The following is a 25700-nucleotide window of genomic DNA, read 5'->3' on the forward strand; positions in this document are numbered from 1 at the left end:
TTCCTTACTCATGGCCATCAGGATGGAGAATGAAGAAAGGAAAGGGTCAAAGCAAGCTATAGTTCCTAAGCATGTGATCCTGTTGCATTGCTCCCTGTTTCTTGAATCTCCAGAAACAGTGCTAGGAGCTATAGACCAAGGCTTCAGTGCATGATCCTGTAGCAACCATTTACACCCAGGCCACAATTGACAGTATAAACAGTCACAGCCTTAAATGAGTCATTTTCTTCAAATTATAGATGTTCCCCTTTCTTAACACTGGGATTGATAGTGTTGGTATCACAGGTGCATGGATGGAGGAAGCATTGATATCAGAGGTGCATGGATTGAGACAGTGCTGGTATCTCAGGTGCTTGGATAAAGGAAGCATTGGTATCACAGGTGTGTGGATGAAGACAGTGTTGGTATTATAGGTGCATGGATGGAGACAGCATTGGTATCATAGGTGCATGGATGTAGAAAGCATTGGTATCATAGATGCATGGATAGAGACAGCGTTGAAATCACAGGTGCATGGATGGAGACAGCATTGGTATCACAGGTGCATGGATGGAGGAAGCATTGATATCGCAGGTGAATGGATGGAGACAGCATTGGTATCACAGGTGCAGGGATGGAGGAAGCATTGATATCACAGGTGCATGGATGGAGACAGCATTGGTATCACAGGTACATGAATGAATGTAGGAAGCATTGGTATCACAGGTGCATGGATGGAGACATCAATGGTATCTCAGGTACATAGTTAGAGACAGGCTGATCTTCAGGGCTCACTGGGCAGTAGGCCTAGCCTAGTTGACTCCAGACCAGGGAGATACACTGTCTCAAAAAAGCAAATGGAGGCAAAGGAAGGGGGAAATATTGTAACTAAAATACAATCTTAAAACAAAAAAATAAAAAACCACAAAGCCAATCAAGGTGGGAGCTGAAGAAATGGTTCAGGGGTTAAAAACTCACCGCTCTTCTAGAAGACCCTACCTAGAGGGGCCTGTAGCCTCAACTCCAAGGGGATCCTGTGACTCTGGCCTCCACCAACACCTGCACTCGTATGCACATGCACACAGAATGATACACACCCAGACACATAATTTAGTTGGTTTTAAGGTGGACAGAGCACAAGCAACAACAGTCAAGACTGATCTGTACACCTACACACACTTGCACATAGCTCTTCCCCTTTTCTAAAAGATACTTGGGCCGGGCGGTGGTGGCGCACGCCTTTAATCCCAGCACTCGGGAGGCAGAGGCAGGTGGATCTCTGTGAGTTCGAGACCAGCCTGGTCTACAAGAGCTAGGTCCAGGACAGGCTCTAGAAACTACAGGGAAACCCTGTCTCGAAAAATCAAAAAAAAAAAATAAAAAATAAAAAAAAATAAAAGATACTTGGGAAAGGGTGAAACCATTTAGTCCTTATAAAGGAGAGACACTGAAGTTCTGGCTGGAGTCAGGCAGAGAGCATCCTGTCCCCAAGAGGCATTTCCAACAGCCATGCTAGTAGACCAGAGCACTGCCATGAGGTTTCCTATGGATTCCAAGATGAAGCAGTTTGGGAAGAGCTTGTCAATGATGCAAAGCTGGACCAAAGGATCCTGATTTTCAACAGCTTTCAAATTTCTATCCAATGTTATTTGGGGGTGACATTGCTCAGAGTAATTCCAAAAAAAATGGAACTTTTCTGGAATGTGACATTCAAAAGTAGCTTATTTTTAATGTTTTAGATTTACTTTACTATTTTTCTACAAGTATATATTTTTCCTTTCTGGATTCTCAGAGCTCTGCTTTAAGTTCAGTTCTGTTTACCAGAGAGATATGAGAACAAGGTTAATGCTTTGAAAGATGTTTACTCAGAACAGTAAACTGACAAGCACAGGAGCAACTGACAAATCATCCTATGAAGCCCTCTAACCACTCAACTAGAGCATCAACAGGGGCCCAAGAGAGAAACAGGAAACACCATCAAATAAATTATCTTGCTTTGTGCTTAAAGAATGAAGTCAATGGCAACCATACCTGCTGATTTTGGTCCGCTGAACTGCTGCCACAATTTGACCTTGAGTCTGCTTGACTAGAGTGTGACACTAAACCTGTGTGGCATCCTCTTCTCTGGGCAAATTTGTTGTCAAGAGGAAACTGAGAAACTGGACTTATAGAACTTTGTAGATGAGACCACAGGAAAAACAACCATGCTGAGTGAATTTTCTTTCTTTCACCTAGGACTTGTCAATATACAAAAAAGCAAAAAAAATGTTTAATATAAAAATCACCTTAAATTAAGTGTGAAGAGATGTTTTTGAATCATAACTATTAATTTTAGATACCTGTATGAAAGTTTCTAGTCAAATTAGCAGGACCTTGGCAGTGTGGTGGCTAAGTGTATGTGTGAAACTGAATGACCCTAAGCATACCCAGATTGTTGGTAAAACACCATTTCTGGATGTGAGCATATATTACCAAAATAAATTAGCATTCAGCCAATGAAATTAGGAAGATTCATCCTCATTGAAATGAGCAGTCATCATCCAGTCTTTATAAGAACTGGGGAGAACAAAACAGTGAAGAGGGTTGAATTATGCCTGGCACATCTATCATCTTCTGTTCTCCAACCTCAGAGCTCCAAGCTCTTGGGAGTTTAGACCTGAACCGCAGCATTGGCTTCTTCCTAAGCTTTAGCCTTCCACCCATCCTCGGGCCTTTACCTTCACCCTTAGAGTTATACCTCAGGCTCTCTTCGTTCTCTGTCCCTCCACTCAGCCTGAAATATGCCACTGGCTTCCCTCATTCTTCATGGTGCTGGTGACCTCATGGAACTCCATGGCCCAGATCGCATTAGTGCTTCTCCATAGCAAACCTCCTCTTACATGTCAATACAACTTCTTGTTGGTTTTCTTTGTCCTGGAGACTTACTCTGAAATATAAACATGATGTATAAATAAATGATGATTCTACTGTGTATATATATAACTGGATATATACTTCTGTATATAAATGGTGGTCCTTAAAAGAGAATTCTCCAAACTTAATACCCAACTTTGGACTCTTGTGTTTAGACTGTGTTCAGCAGAATTACTGTCACCACACTCTTCTCCGTAAAATGGACACTATGTAGTGTGAACATTAAGTAAGCCTTTAATATGTAAAGGTTTGATGTCATGGGATGGCTGTAGAATTATGAAATAACATCACCAGCTTCTTAAACATGCTAAAGTTTTCCTATTTCTATTCATCCCCTCCATTCCTAATCTACAGCCAAAATAATCTCAAAAATACCTAAATCAAGTAAAAAAACCATGATTTCATCATCCCTGTGAATAAAGCCTGATGTAGGAGTGTTTCTAGCTATCTGTTGTTTCATTGGTTAATTAATAAAGAAACTGCTTGGCCTGATAGGTCAGAACATAGGTAGGTGGAGTAGACAGAACAGAATGCTGGGAAGAAGGGAAGTGAGGCAGTCGCCATGGCTCTCCTCTCCGAGATGGATGCAGGCTAAGATCCTTCCCTGTAAGCCACCACCCCGTGGTGCTATGCAGATTACTAAATATGGGTTAAAGCAAGATATGCGAGTTAGCCAGTAAGAGGCTAGAGCTAATGGGCCAAGCAGTGTGTAAAATAATACAGTTTCCGTGTAATTATTTCCGGTGTAAAAGCCAGCCAGGTGGCGGGACGCAGCCCACGGTACCCACTACAAAAGCCTTTTAATGGTATACTATTGATCTAAACTGTGGTTCAAGTTCTTCTTAAAATAACTTAGGAAGTCCCTTGCTGACCTCCCCTGCCTGCTTGTCATCTCCATCTATCTTTCCCACATTATTTTGTCCAGTCACACTCCACTTAGTTCAGCAACTCTAGCTGTATCATGCTTCCTTCTCTCTCTTCCTGAACACATCCCTTTTTTATCCACAATTCATTTATAATCTAATTTTACATACAGTCCTTATTATTTCATTCTCATCATCTCTTGGAAGCCCTCATTCACTCAGTCTCCACAATCACTGTGCTTTTGTAGTCCATAGAATCCTCTACAATATGTCTTTCATTACCCATTAAAGGAGTGCACCATTGTTGCTTCATGCTACATCTTTAGCATTCATTTAACTAATATTAATTTAGCAGCTATTATGATCAGGCTCATTTTTAAATGAGAGAAGTTGTCAAAGAACCAAGCTAACAAGTTCTCTGCCTGAACATACAATTAGTAGTTGTTGCACAAACACAATGAAAACTAACAGGAGAACAGAGAACCAGAACAAAAAGAATGAAGAAGAAAAAGAATACAGAAGTGAATGGGAAGTATGGAGAGACACTCAACGCAAAGAAGGGCTTCACAGCAGAGGCAATATGTGCAATTGGCAAGAAAAGTAGGAGTTTGATTAGAAAGATGGAGGCCAGAGCATCTCTTCAAAGAAAACAGAAAATTCAAAAGAACAGCAGGATGGATCCAAGAAGTTTCTGTGTGTCCAAGAAGTTTCAGTTCTTCTGAAATTCCTCCTGCTTAGAATCCAAAGAAGAAAGCCTAGGCTTAAAACCTAAGACTTCAACACCTTGTTTAGCCTAAGAAAGGACCTGAGATATCTGGGCTGTTAAAAAAGAAACCTCATATCTAGATGGGCTTTCTTTTATTTGAAGCTATCCTTTGCCATTGGCTTGTGATAACATTTAACAATGATAAAAACTCTTTCTTGCTTCATTCTGCTCACAGGCAAGTACATCCAGATCCTGTCAGGTGATGCCATTCAGCACTCCAGCAGTGTCCTCCGGAGCCATCTGCTGTCCATGAGAACAAGGCTTCAGAGCCCAAATGATACACTTAAACCAGAGCAAAACAAGCTGGAGGCTCATTTCGAGAAGCATTGCTTTCCCAAAATGTATTCACTGGGAAAATCTGCGGTACAATGGTGAATATTTTATGCAAGTAAAATTAGGCCTTCCAACCTGCTTGGCATGATGCATGATTGCACACACGTACCACAGGTGACTCTGCCAGAATTGGAGCAATTTCATTTTTTTCATTAGACGTTTAGTCAAAAGGTCAAAAAGAAGATTTAGAGTCCCTGATATCCCTTTATATTTTTAAAAAGTGGATTATTTATACCATATTTTACCACAAGATGCCCATCTCTAAGCCACAAGAAATAAAAGTAGGATGAAAACAAACAAAGAAAACCAATCATGTATAATTTTGCACATAGAAATAGCAGCAGATACAACCAAAATAGTAAAATTCAGTTTCTGGGAAGGCATTTCAAATGAAGACAGCATCCTGCAATCCCGGTGCTTACTATTCCAAGTGATGAATCAAGTTGCTGGTCTCTCTTCAAGCCATCTCTTCCCTTCTTGGATGCTGGTGCTATCTCTTTCAGCTTGCTACTTCTCTGAAGAGACAGCCTGACCTTGCTCTATAATCATTTTCCCACTTTCCTTCCCAACTCCACAGATCAGTTCTGTTGCAATGCCCTCTTCCCTCTCCCCACGGTCATCCAAACTGCTCATCCCTCCTCTTTTGCTGTTCAGTGAAGTTGGCAGAGACTTTGGTAATACTGCTTCTTGTGTATATCCACATCTTTCTTACCTTAACGTGATCTCACTAGAGGAATCTTAGTGCTGTTAGTACTTGCATACATCCACGTCTCTCTTATCTTAACATGATCTTACTAGAGGAATGTCTTCTTTATAACTCTCGCTTGGCATGAGAAAGATAGCTGATCAAAGAAACACTAGGAGAATGAATGAATGAATGGATGCCACCAATGACCTTTGGTGCTCCCATTGGTGTTACACTTTAGGAACTGAAAGTTCAGACCTGAAAATTTCCCCCTTCTCCTCTTCTTATAACCAGCCAAATACATAGTGATTAGGATAACACTGAAAAGTAAATGTTTTCGTTTTGCACCATTTACCTTACTCATCCCATCCAGTTTCCATCTTTTGCAGACACCTGATTGGCATAGGCCCAGTGACCTTGAGCCTGTGAACTCAAAGGATCTTTGTGCCTCTACCTCCCAAGTGGTTGTGACTGTAGACACATAACCACACACAGTTTGGATAGGAACTGTTTGAGCCTCAATCAGCTATGTGCAACTGAAACTGTAGGAAGTGAAATAGTGAGTGCAGGGGACACTAACGAGTAGCACACAGAAAACATGTATTTCCCAGTGTCTGCCAGGTGTCACGCCATCTCTGAGGTCTATTTTATGAACTCAGAGCTATCAACTGTTTGCATGTGCTAAGATAGGCTTACTTTTTCATGACTAAGTGCTTTTTGTTTCATGTCAGTTTAGCCCTCTGTAGACTGGTGGGGTAGGAGACAGAGAAGAGTGGGGTAGGGAGTGGATGGGTGAAGTTGGGGTAGAATAAGCGAACTAGCTATATTAGTTATAAACAATTCAGACTTGAAGGATCTTGACTGGCTTTACATAACAAAAACAGTTAAAAGGAAAACTTGGAATAATGGAATAAACACAGCAGTCGATGTTCCCAGTGCTGCACCTAATGATTATAAACTGTCCTCTTTTTTCTCTTTCTCTTTCTCTTTCTCTTTATTTATTTATTTATTTATTTATTTATTTATTTATTTATTTATTGGTTTTTTGAGACAAGGTTTCTCTGTGTAGCTTTGGTCCCTGTCCTGGAACTTGCTCTGTAGACCAGACTGGGCCTGAACTCACAGAGATTTCCCCTGCCTCTGCCTTCTAAGTACTGGGATTAAAGGCATGTGCCACCACTGCCCAGCCTGTTCTCAATTTTTAAACACATTAAAAATTCTGGCATTTTTAGCAATCCTCTCAGCTAATGACTATCTCTAAAATAATGTCAGCTGTATTAAACTTTTTTATATCCAGACATTTAAGTTTTGGATTCTATGGGTTTGTGAGTTCCTAGCTGGTCCTCACAGAGTACTGCATTACTACATTCCAAGCAGCTGGACCTAAACCAATAGCTTCCAAAGATTTCATCCTGACATCTCCTCTCTCCTCAGTTCACCCTGTCTCACAATGGGTAATCTGAGGTCACAGCTTCACTCTGAACTGATGCATCAAAACACCACAGTCAAGACCTTGATTCCTCAATATACTCAAAACACCGGGCCCTCTCAAGACACTCTGTGTAAAGTGCCTGTGGTCATAAGAGGAAACCTCCCAGTTAAGGAGGTTACCTTAGACAGGATGAAAGGCTATTCCTTGTGTTTAACTTGCTGTAGAATTACACTTATTAATGAATTACAGCATATTAGTCCTTCACAGAGTCTACAAGACCACCCAGTTCAGAGCAACCAACATATAGTAGCACCTATCATCTGTCCAGACGCAGAACAAATTAGTGACAAAAGGGGACTGCAAAGCCAAGTAGCCATTTGGCTTCACAGCTGCCTTCCCTCCACACCATCGATTTCTCCAGAGTGCACTAGGATTTACAACCCTGCACCGCTTCCCCTTAGAGACCTATGTACTCTCAATAGCCTTTTTGAAATTTTGTTTCAAACAGGACTTACAAATAACACTAGAATAAATACAGCTTTGCTTCACTATTTCCAATGTATTATCCTAATAACAGGATCTAAACACTTTCCAAAAATAACATGAATATTCCAACCATGAATAGAGATGGATGGGAGCTGGGCTATCAGAGAAACAGAACTAGCAAATATGGTATATGCAAATAACTGTAACATGATTAACACCCTAAGGTATTAAATTTCCCAATCTCAATGGTAGCTAATCACCTCAAATAACTAATCTTTCACTTTATAATTTATGTGGTACATTTTGAGCCATCACTTCCACGCTGGTTTCCTCAGGTTTACCACATAGACCGCAGGTTTTTAAAACTTCATTAAGAAGACTGCATTGTCTAGTCTTCTATAGAGAGGAAGGAGGGCAGAAAGAGCAAGAGAGAGATGGGGGAGAGGATAAGGGAGGAAAGGAGAAGGGAGGAGAGGAGAAGGGAAGAGAGAAGAAGGGAGGAAAGGAGAGGAGGCCAATAAGAAAAAGTGCTGTCCAGAACAAACTGAGGAGAGTTCTTTAATTCTTGCTTTACCACCTATCCTGCTGAGATTTTGTCATACAATATATCTGCAAAGCAATAATGAGTGATGAGGTATTAAAAAAAAAACTTTCCATACGTGAACAGTTTTGAATTTTTCTGTGCTGAGATGCAATGGCAATCCTCATAACAACCGCTGAGCTCCCATGGTTCAAATAAGAAGCAGAAGGAGATAGAAGATGAACAAGGAAGTCAGGACCACGAGGGGTGCGCCCACCCATTGAGATGGTGGGGTTGATCCAATGGGAGCTCACCAAGGCCAGCTGGACTGGGACTGATGGAGCATGTGATCAAACCGGACTCTCTGAACATGGCTGACAATGAGGGCTGACTGAGAAGCCAAGAACAATGGCACTGGGTTTTGATTCTACTGCATGGACTGGCTTTGTGGGAGCCTAGTCTGTTTGGATGCTCACCTTCCTAGACCTGGATGGAGCGGGGAGGACCTTGGACTTCCCACAGGGCAGGGAACCCTGACTGCTCTTTGGACTGGAGAGGGAGGCGGAAGGAAGAGGTAAAGGGAAATGGGAGGAAAAGAGGAGGTGGAAATTTTTAATATTTTTAATAAAAATTTTAATAAAAATAAATAAATAAATAATAAAAAAGTGTCTTTGTTTAGAACATGATGTCTTAGTCTGACATCTGTGAATCAAATGATTTTTATGCAAAATTGTCCTTATGTGGACAGGTATATTTTGGTGACATTGTGAAAGAAAAATGTTGAGGAGCTTTGTCAGGGTCCCTCACAAATAGAAGCATTAGGGAAGGGTAAAGAGTGTGGACATTCATTGTCAGCAGGTTAAACTACAACGAGGAGTCTGTCCACTCAGCATTCAAACACAGATGCTATTCTTTGGTAATAGAGTTTTACTTGTGACATAGTAAGATGGGTAAGGAATATCCTCAGGCTTAAGGGGGCATTTTTAGGATGATGTCAAGATTTTAGGTAAAGGATCTAGTTATCTACATTTTCTCAAATTGATCAAAACAAGGCTAACTATGGAATTATTGGAAATGGATCAGATTTTGTTGATTAGCAGAACTGTCTTGGTGCCTCGAGATCTGTGTATGCACGCATGCACATGTGTGTGCTTTGTGATGTGTATGTGTGTGTACACACATGTGCATTTTTCTGGTGATCATATTCAGGATATATTAAACCAATATTCTACCACTGAACTATATTCTCAACTTTTAGAATTTTTTATTCAATTAAAATATAATTATATCATTTCTCCTCCCCTTCTCCACCTCCTGCTCAGCTCAGTCGGTAGAGCATGAGACTCTTAATCTCAGGGTCGTGGGTTTGAGCCCCACGTTGGGTGCCATTCTGTAGTGATGGGAGCTGCAGGCAGCTTTTCGTGCCACCCGGCTCCCACATGGCTAGCTTTATACCCGAAATAACAACACACAAACTGTATTCTTTTAAACACTGCCTGGCCCATTAGTTTCAGCCTCTTACTCACATTTTGATTAATCCATATCTAATAATCTGTGTAGCACCACAAAGTGGTGTCTTACTGGGAAGGATTCAGCACATCTGACCTGATGGCTGGCTTCATCGCATCTGTCTCACTGAGGTGATGCACGGCAGTCTGGCTCAGAGAGCAGAGGCATGGTGATTTATTAACTTCCCTTCCCAGCATTCTGTTCTGTCTACTCCGCCCACCTAAGGGCTGGCCTATCAAATGGGCCAGGCAGTTTCTTCATTAACCAATGAAATCAACTCAAACAGAAGACCCTCCTACATCACTGCTCCTCACAAGTCCAAACCCCCCTCAAATTCATAACCTCCTCTTCTTTAACTATTGTCGTTACATACACATATAAATGAATCATCAGATAAACATAACCCCTGAGCCTGTACAGTGTTGCTTGTGTGTTTCTAGGGTTGATGGCTCATCATTTATTGAATAATTATTCAGGGAGTTCATCCCAGTCATTAATTGTTTGTAGGTCTTTATCCAGTGGTGGGAACCAAAGACATTTCCTATATCTACCTTGGGACCTCAACTGTTGTTGGAGTTGTTTGCTTTGTTTAGACAGCACTGCTGTGGCAATTGCATGGGTACAGCTTCCCTGTCATAGCTGCAAGGCACACACACTCTCACAGCAGCCTTCCTAGTCATCTGGCTCTTGCAATATTTCTGCCCCTCTTCCATGATGTCCCGTGACCTGTGGGTGCAGGAGTAGTGTTGTGTGTCTATCAGTTGAGGAAGGGCATCCCACAGTTGTTATTCTGCATATTGACTAGTTGTCTTTCCATCTCTGGCAAACAGAAGCTAACTTGATGTGGGATGTGACCTACACTTATCTATGGATATATATGAGTAAGACTTTAGAATGAATTTAGGACTGGTTTAGGACAGTGGTTGTAAAAGGTCCTCTTTTAAGAACTCTGGCCTCACCACCCCTGTGTAGTTGGTAGGGAGGGTCTTGCCCCTTAGTTCAAACTGGCCTTGAACCCACTATATCACCTAGACTGATCTCAAACTAGCAACTTCCTTCTCTTTCCCAAATGCTGCTAACAGTGGTACGCCCCACATCTGACTGTGCCTCTGACTTTTACAAGATTTATTGAAGGTCACACTCAGACATGCAGTGGTGGTGCACACCTTTAATCCCAGCTCATGGGAAGCAGAGGCAGGCGGATCTCTGTGAGTTCACCCAGCCTCATCTGTAAAGTGAGTTCTAGGACAGGAACAAAGACAGCACTGTTACACAGAGAAACCTGTCTCAAAAAAATACTCGCACATGCACACACACACACACACACACACATAGACAAACACACAAAGTAAGTCATGGCTGAGCCTAGATGCTGTGAAAAGTGACTTCAAGTGCTCTATAATGAATTAGGGTAGTTACTATGTATTTTTATGTATTTTTGTTCATATTTACCCCAGCTCCTCTCTCCTGTCCACTGCTTCCTTTCTTCCTAAACAATCCCTTCTACTTTTAAATGTCAAATACAGACAGTTGTTAGGAAGATTGATGGATAGACAGACAGACAGACAGACAGACAGACAGATAGATAGGTAGGTAGAGTCCATAGATGGGAGAAAATGTGTAGCAGTAGGCCGCTTGTTTTTCCTGGTCACCTGGCTAGCTTACACACAAAATAATCACACAGAAACTCTATTAATTAAATCATTGCTTGGCCCATTAGCTTTAGCTTCTTATTGTCTAACTCTTATATATTAATTTAACCCCTTTCTATTAATGTGTATATCTCCACTAGGTGGTGGACTACCAGCAAAATTTCAGCACATCTATCTCCAGCAGCGACTCCATGGCATCTCCCTGACCCCACCTTCCTCCTCCCATGCTATAGTCCAAGCCAATTCTTTATTCATTAACCAATAAAGGCAATACATAGACAGAAGGACCTTCCATACCAAAAATGTGATATTACACTTTCTGAATCTATTTTAGTTTGCTTAACATGATGATCTCCAATTCTATTCATTTTCTTGCAAATAACACAATTTTGCTCTTCACTACTGAGTCAAGTTCCATGTTGTACTAGTGCCATATTTCATTTGTCTGCTGATGGGAACCTAGGCAGATTCTACGACTGGGTTATTATGAATAGTGCTCCAATAAGCACGGATATAAAAGAATCTCTGTGGTACAATAACTTAGATTCCTCCAGATATGTAAGTACAAGTACTATAGCTAGATTACATGGTAGCTCATTTTAGTTCATTTGCTAATTTGTTTGCTTGCACTGATTTCCATAGAGACTGAATTTCTTTCCCACCAGAACTGAATAAAGGTCCCTTTTCCTATCTCTCTCATCTTGCCTAGCATTTGTTGCTTGGTTTCATGATAATAGCCTTTCTGACTGTGATGAGATAAAACCTCTTTGTAATTTTGATTAGCCTTTTCCTCATAGCTAAGAATGCTAAAAAATACTTCTATATATTTACTGGGTGTTTGTTTATTCCATAACTCTTATCTTTTAAAGTTTTAGGGCTTCACAAATAGGCTCTCTAAGAAAAGAAAAACCTCCAAAGAGCTTATTGTCCATTCAAAACCTTTTTCTTTGGGCTAAACATCAAATCCAGAGAATGAGAAATAGAGAATTTTTCAAATGTCTTTGCTTTCTCTGGATCATTTCTTTTGTTAGATTTTAGTATTAATTAAAGTAAAATCTTCTTAATCTTACTACGTATCTATTGATGGGCCTGTCCATTGGAGACAATAGGGTTACATTCTAAAATTTCCGTGTGAAATAGATCTGCAATACAGCTGCATTGTGGGGTGCTGGGTATGCAGAGATATACAAGTATGCAGAGTTCCTCGTTCTGTTTTCAGTACTTTTATATCTGCAACCCACTACCTGTTTGATAGGTAACACGATTTGAATATAATTTGGAAAACAGAGTAAAAGCTTTGCTAAGCCAGAGTTTCAGTAGCATATACGTCTCTGACTTCCTGTTCTTCCTTTGTTCCCTAGCGATTAAGCTTGCTGCTATGTAAGAGAGGAATTACTAATGAAAGCGCTTCAGAATCCCAGTTAGTCCCTTTGATTAGCATCTTTTCTTCTAACATATGGTGAAACAACGAGCAATGATTGTGGTTTCAAATCTAAAGAATTATACTATTTGTTCATTCCTGGAACCTGAAGCAAGCATCTGGTGGTTAGAGTTTCCAGAAATAACAGAAAGAAATGGAAGAAGACAAAAAGCACCTAAGCGCTCAAGGGTGAAAGCATGCAGATGAGATTAAGCCACAGCTTAAGTTAGTCCTTTCTATTAAAGGGAAGGGAGCCAGGGAGGTGGCTCCGTGGAACTCAGAGGACCTGAGTTCCAACTCCCAGGATGCACATAAAGCTGAGTAAGGCAGCAGGGATCTGTGCACACCTACAATGAGATAGGAGATGGAGAGAGGAACAACCCCAGTAAGCTGGCTGCTTGGGGCCAGTAAGCTGGCTGTGCTTCACCAACAATAAAGAGAACCTGCCTTTAACACCTGAGAAGGCAAGAGCTGGTACCTGAGGCTGTTCTCTGACCTCCACATGGGTGCTCCACACATGTGCTAGGGCACATGTTCACCGTGATGCGCGCACACACACACAAGCATGCACACGCATATGCAATACTCTTGAATTGTATTTCTTTTTTTCTTTTATGAATTTTTTTATGCAGGAAATAGAAACCATGCCCTAGGCTTAAGTCTCTCTTCCTTTTTGCCTAATCTTACAACTAGAAATAATCTATATTTAGCATTCCTCATCAAGAAAAAGAAATCTGGTTTGACTGTTTCCTTATCCCTATCACATGCGAGCTCAGAAGCCTCCCAGTTTCCACTTTCCACCCACTATTAGATTCATGCATTTTCTTTCTTAATATTGTATTTTCTACATTAAACGTCTGCCCATTTTTTTCACGTTTTATTTTAGGATTATTCTGGCTCACACTTTCCATTTCCAGACAACACTGAGCAGAGAATTTCAATAAAGACGTGCTGTTTGCTTTGTGATGGTATTCATTTGAACAAGCACTGACTGAGGTTCTGTTTTTTTTTTTTTTAATTGGGGTAGTGTAATAGTCTGCTGGCGTTGCCATGAGAAAACACCACCAAATGGGTGTCCTAAACACCAGAAATTTTTCCTTTGTAATTCTTGGGTCCAATAACAAGGTGTCAGCAATTCTTCTGGAAGCTTCTCTGGCTCACAGACAGCTGGCTGCTTCCAGAGGGTGTCCTCACATGGCCTTCCCCCTGTGCCTGCAGATTCTTTGCTATCTCTTCATCCTCCTGTGGGGACACCAGTCATTCTGGGTTATACCCTTATGACTTGATTTAACCTGAATTACCTTTACTTTAAAACTCATTTAAGACAGTCACCCTGTGAGATGGGGCTTCAGCTCACAAATTTGGAGTAAATACACTTCACAACAGGTAGCAATGCAGCTTGTCAAATGTGTTTTTTTAATATCTTCCCTTTGGGAAGAGAAGAAAATCTCAAGAAAGAGTGTGATCGAAGTCATATTTACAAGTGAAAGTTGTTTGAAATACAAATGTATAGCTTCTGTGAATCCTTTGGATAAGGATATCATTTACGAGTCAATGGATTAATAAAGTCGCCACCATTAGCTGCTGCTTTGCACTACTACATAGAACACAGTTGGACTTATCAAAGGCAGAGACTCATAGGTAACACAGGCTTCCTTGGGGCATCACTTTAATGTTCAATGACAGCATTTACAACATCTTATTTTTAGTGCATTTAACTATGGTTTGCCTTATGTAGCAAATAAAAATGTATAATCTAGCCGGGCGATGGTGGCGCACGCCTTTAATCCCAGCACTCGAGAGGCAGAGGCAGGTGGATCTCTGTGAGTTAGAGACCAGCCTGGTCTACAAGAGCTAGTTCCAGGACAGGCTCTAAAGCCACAGAGAAACCCTGTCTCGAAAACCCAAAAAAAAAATGTATAATCTATATTTCAATTATAGTTGAAGAAGGGTGATTGATTTATTTGTATATGATAAGTGTCAGTCTTGATAGTTGGGACATACTTTTCAAAAAAGTATGCGTATATATACTTCATGGAGTTTATATACCGTAAAAATATTATTTGCTATTTACCTAGAATTCCAATTTAACTGTGGGTTCTGTGGGGTTTATTGTATGGTTGGTTGTTTTTCTGGCAAACTTACTTTAAAGATTGAATCTTTTGGGGGTATGAAGTGTGTGTGTGTGTGTGTGTGTGTGTGTGTGTGTGTGTGTGTGTGTGTGTGTGTGGAGGGGTTCGTCAGTTAAGAATGTTTGATGCTCTGCCAGAGGACCAAAGTTCAATTCACAGCATCTATTTCTGGCTACTCACAACCATCTGTAACTCCAGCTACAAGGTGCAGGAAAGCTTCAGCTGGCCTCCCCCGTCACCCTTACACACACACAGCACACACAGAAAACACACACACACATACACACACACAAAAAGAGAAAATAAGAATGACTCCCTCTCTCCTGTCCCCACACCCACACCCAGATAGATTGCGTTCACTAACTTCATAAATGTGATTTCCTGGTCTTTATTCGATGACTTTTAAGAGATCTCTGCCCTAAAGCACAGAAGCCCAGACATTGGGCTCCTGTCTAAGCTACTACAATATATCACATCAAATATTAAAACTAGTTATGTACCCAACACTCCAGCTGAAGTATTTATGCCTCTCTGGCAACATTCCACCATGCTGTCTGTATGACTGCACTAGTAGACTTCAGATACTACGGTTATCCGTTGTTCCTCTCTGAACACTAGGCTGCTCACTCACTCGTAAAGCCAGAGGATTGGATTCAAAGTGTTTTTCCCAAGAGTCCTAACAATTCCTCTCCGGGCTTCTCTGAAATGAGGGTTTCACTAATTCTGCCATTTACCTTATGAAGTCTAAATTGTTTCTATTTCAAATTAATCCTTTTTCTCTTGAAGTTTATAGTGCTTCGATTGTTAAATAATTAAAGATTATAGTACTCAGAAATTTCACCTCTAAAAGATAAGTTTGCCAACCCTAAATTCATCGAGGGTAAAAGAAAGTACACAGATTGTTTTTTCCTCCGCTCCTCCCCCACAGCCCCCTTAACACAGATTTCCTGCAGATCGCGAGCTCAGATGCTGTGCGCATGAAAGTGCTGAGGATGTTGAAACAATCCCACCGTGGCGGGTTCTGACTGATAGAAATAATTTTGCTGGGAACTGAAGCCATCTCCCGGGTTTGAGCCAGACAGCTTCTGGTTCTCTACCGCCATCTAGTGGCGACATGGCCACACACAGCTGCCAAAACGTGGTAGTTCTGAGCTGAGATTTTAAAATATTGCTATAAATCAAATGGATGAATTGTTTTATTCTTGTCACCACAGTAAAGGGGGATTTACACTGTGTTTCAACAGATAATATGTGATAAATGTTAATAAAAGTTAAATATGACACAATGACAGACGTTAGCATTTAAACGGTGTAAATGTGTGCAATCTAATCCCTTTATGATGTTCAGATGTACACTTGAGCAATGAAGGAAAAAATGCAATGTACTCTCACGTGAGAAGAAATAAAAGTTTTCCTACATCCTCTGCTCTTGTATCATGGTAAACACTATTTATGAAATAATGTTACCAAAGCTGAGGAAAAGCAGCAAAATAATGTTCTCCTAAATGTGGAGTTGGGAAGGCTGCTCAGCGTGTTTAACCATTTGTCTTCAATTAGATTTGAGCTTTAGACTCATTATTACTTATAAACGTAATGCAGTGCTTAATGAGTGTTGAATAATATTTAGTTTTTAATGTCCTATAATCTGGAACTTTCTCCAAATGGCATAATAGTGTGTTTAATTGTGTGAATCTAAAGTAAAAATAAATTTCTCTAATGAATAAAATAAAATCTTTCCAAAGTAAGACTTTTCCCCCATTAAAGCTATTTTTCCTGAATAACAATTAAGGGGGGAGTCTAATGTTTTAACATTACCCCAGTTCTCTATTTTAATTTAAAGTGCCAACATTATTATCAAGTGCTTAGGGACTGCAAACAAGAGATATTTAAATGGGATGCCTGTGTCTTAATATACTTGTGAGCCAATGGAGAAATATCCTATTTCTTTTCAGGGTGGGAAAATCCCTATACGGTGGACGGCCCCAGAAGCTATTGCCTACAGAAAATTCTCTTCAGCAAGTGATGCATGGAGCTATGGCATTGTCATGTGGGAGGTGATGTCCTATGGAGAGAGACCATATTGGGAAATGTCCAACCAGGATGTAAGTACATGGAACACAAGCACAATGCCTTTGGGTGGGAAAGTCCTCTTCTTTCACCGCAGTTGACAGGGTGAGCTGGGCTTTGTTCCTTGCCTGATATACATCTTCTCTAGGACACTCTCAGTGTTCTAGGGCAGCAAGACAATGCTTACCTACAGTTAAACAAAAGAGAGGGTAATGGTGACTTCTTACTCATTTCTTCCACAGAGCAGTACAGTGCAGCACTGCAAAATCCATATCAGCCTATGATAGATAACACTGAGAAGAAGAGAGAATGCTTTCAGGCGATGCACTATCAGTGGATGTCATCTCTCAAGGTTCTTTTGAGATGCATAATCTTTTCTCCAATCTCTCTTTTTGTCTTTTTGTGGGGGTTTTTTGGGTACTGTTTTATCTGTAGCAATTACATTTGTGGTTGATAACATTACAGAACCGAACAGTTCATACACTCAGCCTCTATGATCTGCCCACAGTCAGAGAGACAGCATTCAGAATTACAGATATCCCAACAATGCAAGTGAGGGCAAGGTCAGAGCAGACAATGTATTCCCTCACCACTGCCTCATCTCAGAAGCCAGGTTTGTCTAATTGACTTGCCTTCTTCAATGGCCCCTGAGGGGTTCTAAAGCTATAGTGATGGGGAAGGAGCACTGATGTGATTTTGACCGTCTTCACATGCAAAGATAGCTATGCGACTGTAGTCATTCCTAAACACACACAGAGAGCATAGCCACGGCAGCACCACATTCCTTTGTTCCTCTTTAAAGCTTACAACCTCCCCACAAACTTCCCATACATCACAATTGGCTAGTACACACTACAGATTATTCACGGTTCACAAGATTTGCCTTGTTTTGTTTGTTGAGATGAGACAGGGCCTCTCTATGTAACTCTGGCTGTCCTGCAACTCACTTTGCGTAGACCGTGCTGACCTGAATCCAAATCAAGTCATCGGCCTGCCTCTACTTCCCAAATACTGACATTTTCTATTCAGGTATAAGCTTGGTTAGATTTTGGCCACAGTTGAGACTTCTGCTGACATGGAGTGCTAACATTGCAGCTGATTCTTACTTCATTGTGTGGGTGTGTGCTGACTGATCATGGGGAATCCAATACCAGATACCTATAAAGCAGCAGTAATGAGCTTCACAGTCATTGTTCTCCAAAGCCACAGTAGCAGGGTCCCCCAGAACATCTGGAACATCTGCTCTTATACACAGAATGTGCTGCGCCAGCAACCTCTGGGACATACTCAGCATTGGAACATTTTGGAGCTGTGTCATTTGGCTAGAATCCTCTATTCCCTGGAGGAGTTTTGTCTAATGGACCTCACAGCTCTTCGTGTTACCCTGTCACTGTGAGTGTGTGTGCGTGTGTGTAGCACGTGTCAGTTCATCAAAGCCTTTCCTGCACTTCCTGATGTTAAATTCTGAAACTGGATTTGTCCCTTCACTCTCAGGACTTCCACTGTGTGTTGTGGTTTTGTTTTATTTTTATTGTTTATTTGTACTTCTTTAAAAAAAAAAAGAAAAAGAAAAACCAGCTAGCTAAGGTCTTGTAAGCACTAAATTCAGTCACTGTAATACCTGCTTTATTCTAAACCTGAATGTTGCTCATGTACGTATTCTATTTGAACAAAAATAAGGCATGCAAGCAAATCTCTAGAATCAAGTCCTCTTCAGCACCACTCCTTGTCTAGAGACACATGGAAATAACTTGAATGACTTGTTCAATCATTTAAATTGTAGCCATAGTGAACTTTTAGAACAAATCACAGCTGGAGAAAGCAAGGAATAACTGTGCCTTCTATGTTACTTTGTTTGCTATTCATGCAGCTTCCTGTTTGGGGTTAGTAATCTCCTGCCCTTAGGGAGTTTATGTTTTTACAGTTAGGTGAGAGACTGGAAAAAAATAAATAAGCAAAAAATACAATATATGACTTGACACTAATGGGAGTGAAACAAAAGAGGAAGATAAGAAACTTCAAGCTTAGATTTGATTTATTTTATAAAACGCTTCCATGTAAAGTCATTCACTTACGTCAATAAAGGTCATAATTAATCCTTTTTATTCCACATTAGAGAGATCATTCTAATAAAATTAGACCAAGAGAAAGAGCAATTTCCTGTGTCTCTTGATCCCTAGATTTTCTTTCCTCTTGGGACACATTGCAGTCGCAGGCTTAGGAAGCATGACCATGATGATGTGGACTGTGACTCAATTATGCAGACTACTTAAGCTTTGAAAGTGCCTCAGGTTTGCGACTAAATAATATGAGAAAGAAACGTGTTGGGTTCTTGTTTGATGTGCCTTCTAATAGCAAGAGGCTCTGATTTTTGTCTCTGAAGAGACACTGATGGCACTTATTCCAGCAAAGAAAGATCCACGCTCTTCTTTTACTAGTGTAGGACTCTCCCTCTCTGCAGAGGTACCAAAGCATGGACAGAACTTTCATAGGGCAGATCAGGTACAAGTGAGGATGCTAGACTACAAGACAGATTGCTGAGGAGGACAGCTTCTGTAGGGAATGGCCCAAATGTGCCATTTCAGCTCAGACAACTGGGTAATTGTTCTTAATTGTTGCCTAGAGTAGTCCAGACCCTGTTGTCAGCCTCTCCCTGCCTGGATCATACCCAACAGTTCACCCAGCAGTTCTGGCCATAGATCTTGATGATTAGCCCCCAAGATGACCGTTCAGAGAGTGATTTTGTCTATTAAGCCTCATTTGGCTGCCTGGATTCTATCTGGAACAGGAGAAAATTCTACAGCCAGGAATCACCTCCTGACACGGAGGCCGCTTGCATTTGTTCTCGGCATCAGGATGAACTTTTCTCCCCACAAAACCAAACTGGGGTCTTAGTCACTGTGGCTTCACTGTCCTTGTGGGTGACCAAAGAATACTCAAGGAAGAATCTGAGAACAGGGAAGGGAAAAGTGGGAGTTGGGAAGACAAATTTTGAAGCTTTCAGATCAACACATTACAGAGTGAGCAAAAATCTTTTATGTGTTTCATGAATACCTTCTGCTGCTGCAGGAATGGGAGCTGGAATTCTGTTTAGCAAAACATATTGAAAGCTATCAAATCTGTAATGGATCCCATAACCAGAAATTCCATTTAGAAGCAGAATCAGCTTAGTCAAAATTTTCTGACTACTCTGTGCAAGTGCTGTCCATTCCCTGCTTGTCCTGCAGTCCTCATTCATTGGGTCAAGATACAATTTTACATTTGACCATTTCCAACCAAGCTACTTTCTAAGAAAAGTGATGAGACGGGGAATAAAAGTCCAACTATGTTGTTCTGTTTCAATATTCTATATGCTTTTACCGCATTTTGGTGAGTTTTACAAAGCTGTGGGCACAGTTCAAATTGAACGTTACGATGTTTTATGATTGTTAATGAGCTTAGGAAATTTCAGACAGTTTTTAGGAAATGGTTTTTCTATTCTGCAGACTATGGTGTATTTTATTACAATGAACAATTCTGAGTCTGCAGAATCTGTGTTAGTGAATAATATAATGAGTTTCCCAAAGGTCAGTAGAATTGTACATTAGGGAAGGGAAATGAGAAAAAAAAGGCAGAATGCACAGAACTATCCCATAAAAAACTAACAAAATATAATAGCTAGTGCCAGATACTGAGCCATTCAGCAAGCACTTATTAAACATGTGTCAATCACCAGACCAGGTGTGCATGTGGGCCAAGGATGAGGGAAAGGAAAATCAATCCTCCACTGTTTTAAATGAAATAAACAAGAAGCAGAAAGACAGATGATGAACTCTTTCCCACACAAGGAAGCAAAAGATGATCACATAGTGCTAATGAGTGGAATTATACTTAGCTAGGCTTTAGGAAGGAGAGCTAAGTGGTACATCCGAGAACATCAAGCAGCAAGTACCAAGTACCCAAACACATGCAGGTCAGAGAAACAAGGGCTAGTGTTCTATGTGCACACCTAGGAAATTAGTGATTACGTACTTTGGGGTTTAGAGGCTTGTTTGGTTTGGTTTGGTTTTTTGAGACAGGGTTTCTCTGTGTAGCCCTGTAGCTGTTCTTGGACTATCTCTGTAGACCAGGCTGGCATCAAACTCAGAGATATGCATGTCTCTGCCTCCTGAGGGCTGGGACCGAAAGTGTGTGCCATCATGCCTGGCTTGACTACATATTTTGTAAAGAACTAGATAAAAGCAATTTGAAGATACCCAGAGCCAAGAAATGACAAATAGCTGCAGAGACGGGGCTGTTAACTATGCTGACTGATCACTACCCACTATACACCTGGATGGAATTCTCACTATATTCCATAAACACAGAAGAATGAGCGGGACATATTTCTCACTTGGGGAATCCATTGTTTTGGTGTAGAGATCAAGTCCTGATACCAATCCTACTCCCAGACAAGTTAGAATGACCCTCACCAAGAGCATATGCTGTACTTTTTTAATGTAATAAAACACTGTATGACTACAATATAGTTATTTCAAATATACCCCAGAAAGCATGCAAACTGTGCTTTATGATTATTAATGAAAGAAACCTGACACAAGCTATCTTGAACAGAAGAGTTTTTTGAAATCACAAAACAGCAGGTCACGTAGCACATTGGATCTGTGCATGAAGGACTTTAGTGTTGGCCTGAATTTCTAGACTTTCTCTCGAATTACTACATTCTTTGCTGTCTTGTACTCTGGAGCTCAGGATTCCAGCCTAGAAGGAATAGTATAACGAAACCTTTCTCAAATTCTGAAGGCAATCCAGTATTAACAAAGACTCTGGCTAGCTCTGTAAGGCCTCTGTTCAACCCTGACCTAAAGCCCCCTCAGGGAAGTGAGTGCAGTGGTTACCCATGCCAGCCTTCTCCATTCCAAGGTGATGGAGCACTGTGATTGCACATTTTCCTAGAGTCAGATAGAATGAGAGGAAGATTCCACGTTGAAAGTCGTTGTGCAGCTACAAGATGTAGGAGGTTTTTCTGTTGGCTTGTTTAGTTTCATTTCTGTTCATCCTTTTGAGATATTTGTCAAGAGCTACTTTATCGTAGTCTCGCTTTTGTGAAACACCAAATGTTAATAGGGTTTTTGTGATTTTTTTCCACATTTAACCTGCATTTATTCTCTAGGCCCATGGATAAGGCATGGCTCACAGTGACTATCACAGAAAGGAAAATGCCCAATACAGAAGTAGCACAAGGTTGCTGGGGTATCATGCCTTGGGGAAGATCATGGAGGCAAAATGAGTAATAGGTCTCAAGAAACCTCGTTCCCCATGGTTCTGTGGTGTGATGCATCAAATCTTGAACTATATAACTCTAAGTATATGTACCTACCAATCCCCATGCCCACATGATCAGGAACCAAAGTACTCTAGCTCTGATTACTGAAAAGGTCCAGAAAATGGCACTATCAATCATGACTGACCTTTTTTCATTCTCCATGATGAAGTAACAGAGATGGTACTGGCCATGTTACTCCTTCTAAATTGATGCCTGCAGTCCTAGTTAACTCAATGGCACTTTTGTGTTGTAAGGGGGGGCCACTTGTTGGTTTCCAGACACCCAGCTAGCTTAGACCCAAAATAATCACACAGGAACTGTATTAATTAAAACACTGCTTGGCCCATTAGCTCTAGCTTCTTATTGGCTAGCACTTACATCTATTAATCTGTGTAATGCCATGTAGCAGTGGTTCACCAGTAAAGTTTCTGCATGTCTGACTCTGGTGGATCCATGTCATCTCTCTGACTCCGCCTTCTTTCTCCCAGCTTTCAGCCTAACTTTCCCTGCCTACTTAAGTTCTGTTTTGCTATAGGTCCAAAGCAGTTTCTTTATTCATTAATGGTAATCACAGTACACAGAGGGGATTCCTACATCACTTTTACTTCTAGCTTAGGTGAATATGGACTCCCCTGATGGGTCTTACTCTTCTATGTCTAAATGTGCTCCATTGTTAATCACAGTGAGACAGTGACTAGCCACATACCTGATGTGAGATATTACAGGTTAAAATGTTGATCTTAGATGATGATACTGAGAAAGTGACTTCTTGGCTTGAGGTAAGAGAGATCTGAGATATGATTTAATTTGATGGATCCTCAGAAAGAGGATAGTCTCATACAGGATCTGATCTCTTGCAAAGCTTCCCTGAAACTAACTACAGTAAATAAGTAAGTGAGTAAGGCAATCAATCAATCATAGTCAGCTACAATGCTTAGAGATAATTTTCTTGTAGCCAGGGTAGAAGTGGTATTCTAATCTAATAACAGGACAAACTGAAAAGACTAGTAGACCTGCAGGCTCTCCCGACATCAGCAGCATCAGTACTTGTAGTGGGGGTCTGTTCTGAACACTGGAGTTGATGCTTACCAGCAGTACAAGCCTCTACATACTAGAATCCAGTAGCAATCTGTAGTGATGGGAGCGGCAGGCTGTGTTCCTGCCCGGCTCCCGGCCACCTGGCTAGCTTATGCCCCAAAATAACAACACACAAACTGTATTCATTTAAACACTGCCTGGCCCATTAGTTTCAGCCTCTTATTAGCTAATTCTCACATCTTGCTTTAACCCATATTTAGTGATGTGTGTAGCACCACAAGGTGGTGTCTTACCAGGAAAGATTCAGCATGTCTGACCTGGTGGCTGGCTCCATGGCATCTGTCTCAGAGAGGAGAGGCATGGTATCTCACTAACTTCCCTTCTTCCCAGCATTCTGTTCTGTTGACTCCACCTATCTAAATCCTGCCCTATCAAAAAGCCAAGGCAGTTTCTTTATTAACCAATGAGAGTCCTCCATCAGCAATCCCCTACTGAAATAGCAACAACAACCAAAAGTCTATGGTTAGTGACTTGTCAGAGGTGGAGGACAAAATTACCTCCTGTTAAGAGCTCCAGTTAAGATAAAATAGCTAGGAAGTTCGGAGTTACAATCCAAGGCCCATGGCTGACTGAACACTTAGGCAAATGGATTAAGCTTTCTGGTATAGCATTTCTTGGAGTTTAAAATAACCAGCTATAGACATTGAAGAAACAAAAAATAACTCATATGTACCACCTGCTATATATAAATCTATCATGAGTAGTAAAAGCCTGGATTTTTTGGATTTGATAGAAATCACCTATTTTCGTTAGACACAGATTTTTTAATGTATTTTAAATATCGAACTTTATTGATCCATTAAGATATCAAACCACAAATACATGAAGAACATTGTAATAACAGGATAAATATTTAAAACAAACAATAATTTAAAACATGAGAAGACTGAATCTTTACCTGTCAATATGAGCCTTCTGTTTAAATCAACACAATTTCCTAGTTAGAAATAGAAATCAGGGTGCTGAAGAAAAGACGAACAGAAAACAACTACTTTAGATGATTAGTTCATTGAAACTTCAAGGTAATTCTCTTGGGTGGATGCCATTATTGTCCCCATTTCTAGGTAAGAGAAGTGGAGCTTAGAAAGGACCAGTGATGGACCCAGGTTATTAGGGAGCCATGAAATTGAATTTTATGTCCCTGCTAATCCAAAGTGCCTGCTTTGCTGCTAATCTGTAAAGCAGACATTCAGGATCCCAAGGAGTCCATATTCCACCACGGCTCTACCTAATGAGGCCAAAGCATCGTTAATTATGCATGCTACCCCATTACACAGAAGTGTTTGCATTCCTCCCTGCTTGCAGGGGGATGCAGGCTGACCTATCACTGTTGAGAAATGGAAAGCCTCCTTGAGGCTTTTTGGACCTCGATGTTAAAATTTCATGAAATGTTCTCTCTTGTTGCTACATTTCTTACAAACAATTTAGTCAAATTTTCATGAATGACAGAACTATCCCATCGCCTGAAACATTTCTCAGGTAGATTGAAGGTGGGAGATGTCTTGCTGCTTTAAAGTATATGGAGTTTACCTTTCATTTCCGTAAGGTAGGTCAAGGTAATGTATGTTATTTTGATCCAAGTCCAAATTCATTGTAATTTGCTACATAATGAGAATCCGTTGTGGGTGAGCAAGCTCCAAAGATGGCACCAAGGGTACCGCGCTTCTTCAAGCCAATGCTTGTACCAGGTAATGAGCTTCGCGGGGTTGGGGAAGGGGATCAAAATATGAACAGCAGGAAATAACCAAACCCACAGAGTCAGTAGGTGGGGAAAAGGCCAGCTTCGTTTAAATGAGAAGCAACTTCAGTAGCACTAATGATCTGACTGCCAGACTGAGAAGAAAAAAAAGCCTTGAAGCAGAGCAACAGAAGCCTCCTGGGTGAGCTATCACTTTGGCTTTGCCATGAAACTCATCTGTTTTTGTCAGAGGAAAGACATCAGGGAACAAGGAGACATCACTTGAGGCCACAAGGAAGCATAATGCTACCACAGTGGTTGGGTTTTTCCTCCTCGCTTTAGAAAAGCTTTTGTGTAATAATGACGTGATGGAGGAGAGTTATCTGTCTATGTTACTTTCATTGGTTAATTAATAAAGAAAACTGCCTTGGCCCTTTAAGAGACAGAAAATTAGGTAGGTGGAGTAGACAGAATTGTGGGAACAAGGAAGTAGAGTTGGGGAGACACTTCAGGCAGTCACCATAGTGAGTCTCCATGCTTCTCCTCTCCAAGATGTACGCAGGTTAAGATCTCTCCTGGTAAGCCACACCTCGTGGTGCTACACAGATTACTAAATATGGGTTAAAGGAAGATGTGAGAATTAGCCAATAAGAGGCTGAAACTATGGGCCAGGCAGTGTTTTAAAAGAATACAGTTTCTGTGTAATTATTTCGGGTGTAAAGCTAGCCGGCGGCCAGGCGGCAGGAAAGCAGCCCTCAGCTTCCTTCTACAATGACAAGTTTCCCTGTACGTTACTTTCTGATGTACACTGCTCACTAGATGGCGGGATATGGGATGCATCTTCCAGGTCTTTATTTTTGGA

The 25700-nt window shown here is 40.9% G+C and overlaps 1 protein-coding gene across 1 annotated transcript in view; it reads left to right on the forward strand.

Annotated features, from left to right (window-relative positions):
* Positions 1-25700, forward strand: part of Epha6 (EPH receptor A6) — a 917349-nt gene that overhangs the window by 869619 nt on the left and 22030 nt on the right. The window contains exon 15 of the mRNA XM_038345322.1: positions 16643-16792. Within this exon, the coding sequence (XP_038201250.1) occupies positions 16643-16792 (150 nt within the window). The remainder of the gene's footprint in view (positions 1-16642; positions 16793-25700) is intronic.

This window comes from Arvicola amphibius, chromosome 10 (genome assembly GCF_903992535.2).
Source record: "Arvicola amphibius chromosome 10, mArvAmp1.2, whole genome shotgun sequence".
NCBI classification, from domain to species: Eukaryota; Metazoa; Chordata; class Mammalia; order Rodentia; family Cricetidae; genus Arvicola; species Arvicola amphibius.